The sequence below is a fragment of the Musca autumnalis genome, unplaced genomic scaffold, assembly GCF_047663935.1.
Source record: "Musca autumnalis isolate F117 unplaced genomic scaffold, ASM4766393v1 scaffold_1, whole genome shotgun sequence".
Classification (NCBI taxonomy): Eukaryota; Metazoa; Arthropoda; class Insecta; order Diptera; family Muscidae; genus Musca; species Musca autumnalis.
In genome coordinates this window covers 26,850,575-26,861,060 of record NW_027411644.1, presented here as the reverse complement: position 1 = coordinate 26,861,060, position 10,486 = coordinate 26,850,575, and the positions used below count along the sequence as shown (strand labels likewise).

The window sequence follows — 10,486 nt, the reverse complement described above, 5'->3', positions numbered from 1 at the left end:
GAAACAATAAAAATCGAAACACAACCGAAAAACGCAAAAGTAAATTTCTACAAAAAACTACACCAACCAACACTAAAACATCACCAACACCAAGGAACGACCCAAATTCAACGTCAAAGTGAGTACTTGTGGAAGTTTTTTATATCAAACGCATATTTGGAGCAGGCAAATCGTTAATATTTGCCCTGAGCCATATATGAAAATCCTTTGACCCTCTTTTTGGAGCCTGCTTATTGCCCCACAGACTTTTTTTCGCGCAATTTTTGGAAATTCTAACCTAAAATTGGGAAAAATTGTACTTTGGAGCCATTTTGTCGGACGGACAGACTTGGAAATTAGTGGAAACGATATATTTTGTGCTGAACGTGGAGTTCGGCTTAATACATAGACGCCATATTTTTATATACACAAAATTCGTCATATAAAAATAGCTTTGGAAAGTCGGCGTCCCTAGAAAAATACATAATCGCCATATTTTTTTTGTGGAAGTTTAGAAAAATACATAGTCGCCATATTTTTATATACACAAAATTCGTCATATACAAATAACTTGGGAAAGTTGGCGTCACTACGAATACATAAACCGCATATTTAATTAGTACATACAAATATTGGAAAAACATAACGCCATATTTCAAAACAATACATAGCGAATTAAATAGCAAGGTCTGGTGGACAGACAAATGCTTGTGCAATAAATCTTAACCTAGAATATTCTACGAAAATATGGAAGAGGACAGAAACTCAAGCAGCTAAAATTAAATCAAACTTTTTTGGATTTTTTCTGATATTTTTAGCGGACAGACATATCATTATTTACTAACCTAAAAATATTTTTTGATTTTTTCTGGCAAAAATACTTTCTTTTTGAAACATAACTTGAACAACAATCATAACCTAGAAAACATTTTTGGAGAAAATATACATTACGTCTGGTGGACAGACACAACGATTACATGCATATACTTAACATATCAACGTTTTCTTGGATTTTTTCTGAAAATAAGTTTGTCTGTTGGAACGATACAGAGCTTTTTACACAACAATACATAACCTGAAATCATTTTTTGGAAATTCGTTTGGAACAAGTCTGGTGCACAGACATACAAAACTACATAACCTAAATTTCATGCGAAATCTAATAAGAATCCGTTGGACAGACGGCCCATCAACCCAGCATACAAAACGTCGATAATTTTGAAAAAGTATTTTTTGCCAAAGTAGTTAGTCTAACCCTTTACTATATTGTTTCATGATTTCATAAACTTCTATAAATTTTCAGCAACTTTATGTGACCCAAGATATTTCTGTGATTTATTGCAGAAATATTTTGCTGGTAAAAATTTGTTCTTATTAACCACTTTGTGGTAAATTATACTTTTTTTCTTGAATTTTGCGTTGGTTTTTAATCGTTTGGAGACCTGTTGGTATTCCACGTTGCTTGTTTAAACCAAATTACTGTCGTCTACCGCAATTTTTTTGCATTGTTGGAAAAATATTTAGCGTTTACTTAGAATATTTGCCGATTTAGACAAATATTCTGGCTCTACACAAATTAAAACATATTTTTTGGAAAAACAAAAATATTTCGAAAAGCCATAAAATCCTCCTGGTAAAGGATACTTAGAAAGAGATTTTATGCAATTGTGGAATATTCGGATTTACAAATCGTTATTTTTCGACTTTTGGATTTTTGCGGCAACCCAGCAAACATTTTCGACGATGGACTAAATCTCGTTTGGTGGACGGATGAAGCAGCCAATCACTACAAATTTTGCTGGATATTTCTTCAATTTCTCCGACATTTCTTTTTGGATTTGGACTTTTATTCGTTTTTATTCGGTTTTTTCTTCGCTTAATTGATTTTTTCTTCGTTTATAATTGGATCAAGCTACTCTCGTTTGACTTTTCGCTCAATCAAAAATTATTTGCAATCGTTTTAAAAACGATTTTCCTTGAAAATTCAAGATTTTCTCCAGACTTTGGATTGAGGAACTACAGCGGTGATCAGGACTAAGAATATATTTTCAATTTTCTTCAAATATTTTCAAGATTTTCGCGTAGTTTTGGAAAAAATTGACCCACTATTTCGTTGTCAGCTATTGTAAAGAGAAAACTTTCTAACTTTTGATAATCAAAAGGTTAAGAAAAGTTCAAATCTTTTTCAAAGTAAGTCCTTTTCGTTGGGCTTCTTTCGGATTTTGTAGAACAACAAAATTTTTGAAAAGTTTCACGCACCATTAGCGAAATGGACAAAACATTATGCGATTAATTCGCGAACAGCGTCAACGATCTTTCGGATTTTATTTCAATTTTTTCAATTATCAATCCAGATGACACCGTGGAAACATTGGAGACAACACGTTTGGAATTAAAATCAAATTGGAGCATAGTAAAGGAGGCTTATATAGCTTGCCGGGAGCATGATACAAAGGAAGGAGAAAAGGTCATTGATAAAAACAAGTTAAGGGAGAAATATATGAAGGCGATGGACTCGTATAAGAAGACTTTGAGTTCAATAAATATTCAATTACAAAATGCTCGTGATAAACAAATGTTGGAGACTACAAAACGAGAATCGTTGGTGACCCAACAAGCCACGGAAAAGGAGTTTACTGGTGTATCTCGCTTACCACCATGCGACACAAATATATTTAAAGGAGGATATCAAGAATGGCCAACATTTCGAGACTTATTTACGGCGATTTACATCACAGGATCAAAATTAAGCAATGTTGAAAAATTATTTCATTTAAAACAAAAAACCACTGGGGAAGCAAGGGAGATTATCAGCCACGTTCCATTAACGAATGATGGATTCGAATTAGCTTGGAAAAATCTTACGGATAGATACGAAAATAAAAGAATGCAAGTAAATGAGGAGATAAAGACTCTTTTTAACCTGCCAGGAGTTTCGGCCGACTCAAGCCATTCACTACAAAAGTTACAAAGAACTGTCAATAGTTGCATTCAGACCTTGGAATTATTGGAAGTCGATGTCAAAGGATGGGACCCTCTTCTAATATACATTTGCTCTTCAAAGTTACCGAGGAATTTTTTGGAAGAATTCGAGAACTCACTTAGCAATTGTAAACTACTCCCAACATGGGAACAATTTAACACATTTTTAACCAACAAATTCAAAACCATGGAATCAGTTGGAAATATAAAACCATCGACTTCGAAATTCAGTCAGCCGAAACAACCTACTTACAACAAACCTAGATTTTTGAATACATTTCAAGCAAATGTCACAAGGAATACGAATAATTCTGGAGGAAGACCCAATTCTAGTCAGAATCTACAACAGAATAGAAGCCAAAATAGTACACAGATTGCTCAAACCTGCCAAGTTTGCAGATCTAAACATTTTATACGAGATTGTACGGAATTTCAAAAGAAGAATGTAAATGATAGAATTCATATCGTGAAGACATCTCACTTATGCTACAACTGCTTGTCAGCGAACCATGGAGTAAAGGATTGTAAGAGTCGTTTTGGATGTCGAACTTGTACGATGAGACATCACACTTTGTTACATAAGGGAACGGAAACCCAATCTTCAAATACATACCTAGCTCGAGTGGAGACACAACCTAGAAACAGTGCCGCCGCTCATACACAACAAATACAGTCCACAAACAATTTAGAACCAGCAACAGTTACAACTCTGACCCTTCAGGAAAAGCAAATTAGTCAGCAACAACCTGGAGGTACACTACTCTTTACTGCCATGGTACAAATAGAAACCAGAGGACAACTTTATGATGCAAGAGCACTCATAGACTCTGGATCACAATCCACTTTCATTTCGGAAAAACTAAAAAATCTGCTGAAGTTACCAACAAAGAACAACTTAGTACATGTCACTGGATTAAATCAATTTGTCTCGGAGACTTCGACGAAATCTTGCCTGTTTACATTGAAATCCAAGTTCGACCCTAGCTTTAAACTGGACGTTTGGGCTCCGGTTTTAAAGACTCTACCATCAAATCTACCACCACAAAACTTAGATAAATCACAACTTCGAGATATAACATCATTGGAGCTAGCTGATCCAAAGTTTTACATCAGTCAACCTATTGACTTACTCATCGGTATGGATATAGGACCTTTGATATTTACACTTGGAATTCCCATGAACACTTTTGGATCAATTTTAACTCAAAGAACTAAATTTGGATGGATCGTTGGAGGACCCATTCCTGGAAATGTTATCCAAAGAAAACAAATTGCCTTGCTGAATACAACTTCAATTGAGAAAATACTTACACGTTTTTGGGAGGTGGAAGAGACCCCTAAAAAAGTTTTACGGTCAGAAGAAGACCAATTTTGCGAAACCAACTTCGTTGATACAACAATACGAAACAAGGATGGAAGATATGTTGTGACTCTCCCATTTAAAAAATGTGAGGAATTGGGAAATTCCCGGAACATTGCCTTAGCACAATTCTATAGAATGGAACGGAAACTTATGAGAACACCCGAAATAAAGGAAGAATATGATAAATCATTGATCAAGCCTGAGGAAATCAATTACACACCAAACTATTATTTGCCACATCACGCAGTAATAAAACCTGATCGAATAACAACAAAACTAAGAGTCGTATTCAATGCTTCGTGTCCATCATCGAATAAAACAAGTCTCAATGACATACTATTTCCTGGACCCATACTACAACAGGACTTAGTACTACAAATTTTGAAATGGAGATTTTTCAAATATGCTTTCAACGCCGACATCACGAAGATGTATCGGCAAATACTTTTGGATTCAAAGCAAACAAAATACCAAAGGATTTTATTCAGAAAATCACCGGCAGAACCTGTAGAGGATTTCGAGTTATTAACAGTAACTTTTGGAGTAAATTGCGCGCCATTTTTAGCATTGAGAACGCTCATTAAGTTAGCAGAGGATATTAAAGACCTACACCCGAAAGCAGCAGAGATAATACTAAATAACTTATACGTTGATGATGTATTGGCTGGCGGTCATACATTAGAACAAGCGATCACGGCCAGAAAGGAATTAGTCTCAGCTTTGGACTCTGCTGGTTTTACGCTCATGAAATGGGCTTCGAATGATCATAACGTTATAAAGGATATTCCGGAGGAAAAGTTACTACCACTGAATTGGTTGGATATTTCTGAGGATGCTTCCACAAAAACACTGGGCATTAGATGGAATATTTCTGGAGATTTCTTCTCTTTTACGCCACCACAAATGGAAAATCAAGACAAATATACAAAACGAGAAGTTTTATCAACAATAGCCAAATTGTTTGACCCATGTGGATGGCTCGCGCCAGTGGTAGTAGTAGCGAAGCTTATTATGCAGCAAATCTGGCTGGATAAAATCGATTGGGATGACTCACTGAAGCCAGTAACTCATATGAATTGGAAAAATTTCGTCATAAATAGCCAAAAGATTGAAAAACTCAAGGTTCCAAGATGGATAAAATTCACATTAGATGGCTCTGTAGAAATTCACGGATTCTGTGACGCATCCGAAAGCGCATATGGAGCTGCGATTTACGTACGCATTGAAAATAATGATCACAGCACTCATACCTTCTTATTAGCCGCCAAGACACGAGTAGCTCCGATAAAAAAGCTTTCTATTCCTCGACTTGAACTCTGCGGTGCGGTTCTGCTGTCTAAATTGGCAGTTTCCATAACGAGCAATTTACAAATAGCCAACTTTTCGACCCAATTTTGGACAGATTCCACAATTGTTTTGGCGTGGTTGAAAAAGCCTCCTTGTCATTGGAGCACATTCGTGGGAAATAGAGTATCGGAGATCTCTGAGAGTGTTGGCCAAGAGAATTGGAGGCATGTTGACTCGGAGGACAATCCAGCGGATTTAGCAAGTCGAGGATGTTCGCCTGCCGACTTGAAGACTCAGGACCTCTGGTGGCATGGACCTCATTGGCTCAAAATGCCCAAAGAAAAATGGCCATCGAATCAAATACTAAGCGATACAAATTTGGAAGCAAAAGCTGTTAGAACTCTCACGCTTTTTGAGGAAAAGGATGACCCTCTAAAAAACTTCTCATCGCTAGCAAAGGTTTACAGATCATATGCGTATGCCTTACGTCTTTGGAAAAATACCGGATCAAACCGACAACAACTTAGAATATCTTCAACGGAGCTTTCAGCTACCGAGATTCAAGATGGAAAACGAGCTAGCATAATACAGACTCAAAAGTTCTTCTATTTGAATGAATATGAATCATTGGAGAAAAAGACTCGGATTTCATCGACAAGTTCGCTTTTGACATTAAATCCATTTTTAGACTCGAAAGGAATATTGAGAGCCAATGGAAGATTGGTACAATCTACAGCACTTACATACAATGAGCGCCATCCAATAATTTTGCCGCACGGAGCGGTCTTTAGTCAGTTATTGGTCGACTTTGTTCATAAACTCACGTTACATGGTGGAAATCAATTGATGACCCGAATAATAAGATCCGAATTTTGGATATTTGGATTGAAATCGTTGGTCAAAAAGACGCTTCGGAATTGTAAAACATGCATAATACATAAAAAGAGGACACAGGAACAAATAATGGCCTCTCTTCCGCCTGAGCGTACATTTTTATCTAGGCCTTTCACGAACACAGGTGTCGATTTCGCTGGACCTTTTAACATTAAAAGTTATTCGGGAAGAGCGTGTTTTATCACAAAAGGATATGTGTGCCTTTTTATTTGTTTTGCTACAAAGGCAATACATTTGGAGCCTACAAGCGACCTTTCAACTCACGCATTTCTCGCTGCTTTTTCAAGATTCGTCAGTAGGCGAGGATGCCCTTCTTGCGTTTATTCTGATAATGGAACAAATTTTGTTGGCGCAGCTGATTTGGTAAAACGAGATAGAATCGCGCTCATGAAAAGCCTACAATCAACTACTGTTGAAAGCAATTTTTATCAAAACCTTAATTGGAAGTTCATCCCACCTGGGGCGCCACATATGGGCGGCTTGTGGGAAGCCGGCGTTAAATCCTTTAAGCTACATTTAAAGAAAAGTTTACCAAAAATGAATTTTACATTTGAGGAATTCACAACAATTTTAGCCCGAATTGAGGCTTGTCTCAATTCGCGACCTTTAAGTCCAGCTAGCGACGACCCTGATGATTTTTCACCCCTGACTCCAGGTCATTTTCTCATCGGAACTTCTATTCTTGCTCCAGCGGAGCCTGATGTCTCAGACACTGACATTAATTTAGTAAATCGTTGGAAACGACTTAGAATCATATCTCAATATTTTTGCAACCGATGGAAGTTAGAATATTTGCACGAACTCCATCGACGAACCAAATGGAAATACGAAAAGGAAAACGTTAAAGAGGGGGATTTAGTTGTTATCAAGGACGATAGACTCGCTCCCAATGAGTGGAAGATGGGACGGATTATAAGGACGTATCAGGGGACGGATCAAAATACTCGAGTAGTGGACATACGGACTTCTGGAGGCAATATAAGCAGACCCATTACAAAAATAGTCAAACTTTTCTCCGACTGACTAGTCGGACCCTTACCTAAAAAACTTAGTACTCGCATTCTTTTTATTTCAGACATGGCAGCCTACCTTCCAAACCAGGATTGGCGCTATGAAGACCGCAGCCGAAGCCCCAGCAGTCCAGCTCGCAGCCCCAATCGCCCAGCCAATAGTAACCGCCCAGCCCACGTACAAAATCAGCCCGCCCGCAGCCCCAATCGATCCCCAAGGAGAAGCCGTTCGGGAGCAAGGCCCAACCCCCGCCTGGTCAACGAAAGGCCGAGTTTCTGGCAATATGCCTGTGGACTGTGCCAGGAGGACCACAACATCAGCTCCTGTCCTCGATTCCGACGCCAGACCCCATTCCAGCGATACGAAACCGTGGAGCGGCGGGGCTATTGCCGCAATTGTTTGGCAAGGAGCCATTTAGCACCCGATTGTCCAAGTTTGGTCGGCTGTCGCAGGTGTGACCGTCGGCACCACACTCTCCTACACGGCGCTTCACAACTGGAAGAAGCTCCTTTAAATGTTGTAGCCATCAATTCCCCAGCGTTTGCGTGGGATTTAGTTTTCGTGCCCACAGCGCTAATAAGACTTATGGCCGAGGGAGTAGAGGGCTTCGTAATGGTGAGGGCGCTTGTGAGCCAATCGGCCACCATGTCGAAAATATCGTACGCTGCCTTCAGACGCTTTGGTCTTCAGCAACGAATGTATAATGGGGCACGAGTCACGACATTCACCATTGCGCCCCGACGCGTTAGCAGCAATTGGACACTCAGGGTCAACGCCTTAATAGTCGACGACCTTCCCAGGCGTCTTTATTCAGAGTCCCTATTGGAAGACCCGACAAGAGGCTTCACAAATTACGCGATTGCCGACCCAGATCCCAGGGGGAACACGCCCGTAGAAGTGGAGCTAGGGGGCGATACCTACAATGCACTGAGGAAGACTGGATGCGTGGCGGTGGGAGTTGGAGATGTGCGGGCCTTACAACACGCAGCTGGGGTACGTGTTTGCTGGACCAATCCGGAATCTGCCAGAGGCTTTGAATTGTATGGAGCAATATATATATATATATATATATATAGAATCGTATAGTAGTTTACACTTGTCACTCGGGGGCCCAGAAATGTTTATAAATTCGTAAACTTTTGCTCGCTACTGTCGGTTGGAGTTAGCGGTGACTGCGGCAAAAATTAGAAAATATGTAAAACCTAAAAGGTGTAAACATGGTAAATAGTTCACACACACTCATGCGCAGTCACCGGTAAATTCCAACCGATTGGAAGTAAATAAGCATAAAGTAGATTTGTAAATCGGTTAGCTAAGCTGATGCAAATTATTGCATCGGCCAGTTCTTTTTATAACCGCGATCGCGTAAGTTTGAAAGTTTCCTCCCCCCAGTGACAAGTGCAAAACAGTGAACATTTATAACACACTTAAAATTATTACAGAACATTGAACATACAAAAAGCTAAATTTTAAACTAAAGTGAATTTACACAACAGAAATATACATTGAATTTATAAACATAAAGAAACAACACACAAATACCAAAAGTACAAAATAAGTTAAAGTACAAAACACGAAAATATTGTTGAAACTTAAAACCTAAATTTACCTAATTAAAACTACTTAAAACCTACAATTTACTAATTAAAACTTACAAGCTGAAAATAAGTTAAACACACACACAAATACTTACCTTAACTTACTTGAAATTTGCCTAAAAATTGCCCTAAAACTTACCTGCTAAAATTGCCTATTTAAAATTTACCTAAAAATTGCCTAAACTTAAAACCTAAAGAATTGTGAATAAAAATTTGTAAATATTGCCTACTTAAAACTAAAACCTACATCAAATTTGCTACTTAACCTAAATTGTAAATAAAAATCAACACCTTGAATTTAAAACGAAAAACAACAACTCTTGTTATTGCAAAAAGGCATACAAAAGGTAAGCCGCGAAACAGGCCGAACTAAGAAAAAATCTCCATTTCTCTCTATTTGTTGCTTCGCAGACTGGAATACCGTGCCTTTTCATCTCTTCACCCACTCGTTTGCGCCATCTATTCCACGGCCTGCCAATTCTGCGTGCACCGTCAAGCGGTCCGTATTTATACGCCTTTTTAGCGGGTTCATCTTCGCTCATTCTTATGATATGGCCTAGCCAACGCAATCGCTGCATCTCGATACGTTTAACTATATTGATGTCGCTGTATAGCAGATACAGATCGTGGTTCATGCGACGTTGATATTCACCGTCAACGCAGGTTGGTCCGTAGATTTTTCGAAGAATTTTTCTCTCAAACACACCAAGCACTGCCATGTCTGCTTGCGCAAGTACCCAGGCTTCGGAGCCATACATCAGCACGGGTAGTATCAGTGTTTTGTAGAGCGTTACTTTTGTTTGACGAGATGTGGCTTTGTTTTTAAACTGCTTTCTTAAACCAATGTGGCATCTGTTAGCCAATACAATTTTTTTTTCACAAATGGTGTCGTTTGTTGTGTTTACGGAGGTGCCGAGGTAGACGAAGTATTTTACTACCTCACATTTATAGGAACCAACTTCCACAGTTGGTTCGAGTTCAATGGACGCATTGCGCGTCGACACCATTAACGTGGTCTTCTCACCGTTTACCGTCAGACCAACTTTAGCAATTTCTCCTTCGACCTTCATAAAGGTATCAGTTACGTCTTTTACTGATCGCCCCATGATGTCTTTATCATCAGCATAAGCAAGTAACATGTGGCTATTGGTGTAGATTGTGCCACTTCTTTTAAAGTTTGCCTCTGGTATAACCCTTTCCAGCAGGATGTTGAAGAGATCGCACGAAAGGCTGTCTCCTTGTCTGAGACCTCTTTTGGTACAAAACTCTTCGGAGAGGTTCTTACCTATTTTAACTGAGGACCTCGTGTCAGTTAAAGTCATTTTACAATGCTTTGCGGGAATACCAAATTCAGACATGGCTTGGAATACCT

At 38.8% G+C, this 10,486-nt stretch overlaps 1 protein-coding gene across 1 annotated transcript; it reads left to right on the top strand.

Moving 5' to 3' along the window:
• On the top strand, positions 1-9,425 carry LOC141390405 (uncharacterized). Its single transcript, XM_073963317.1, has 2 exons — positions 1-118; positions 7,581-9,425. Exon 2 carries the CDS (start codon positions 7,583-7,585, stop codon positions 8,600-8,602), a length of 1,020 nt encoding a protein of 339 aa, XP_073819418.1. The 5' UTR covers positions 1-118; positions 7,581-7,582; the 3' UTR covers positions 8,603-9,425.
• Positions 9,426-10,486: the final 1,061 nt, after the last annotated feature.

Bases quoted from the DNA above. Each gene is read 5' to 3' on its own strand.
- LOC141390405 (XM_073963317.1), top strand. From the start codon at position 7,583: ATGGCAGCCTACCTTCCAAACCAGGATTGGCGCTATGAAGACCGCAGC.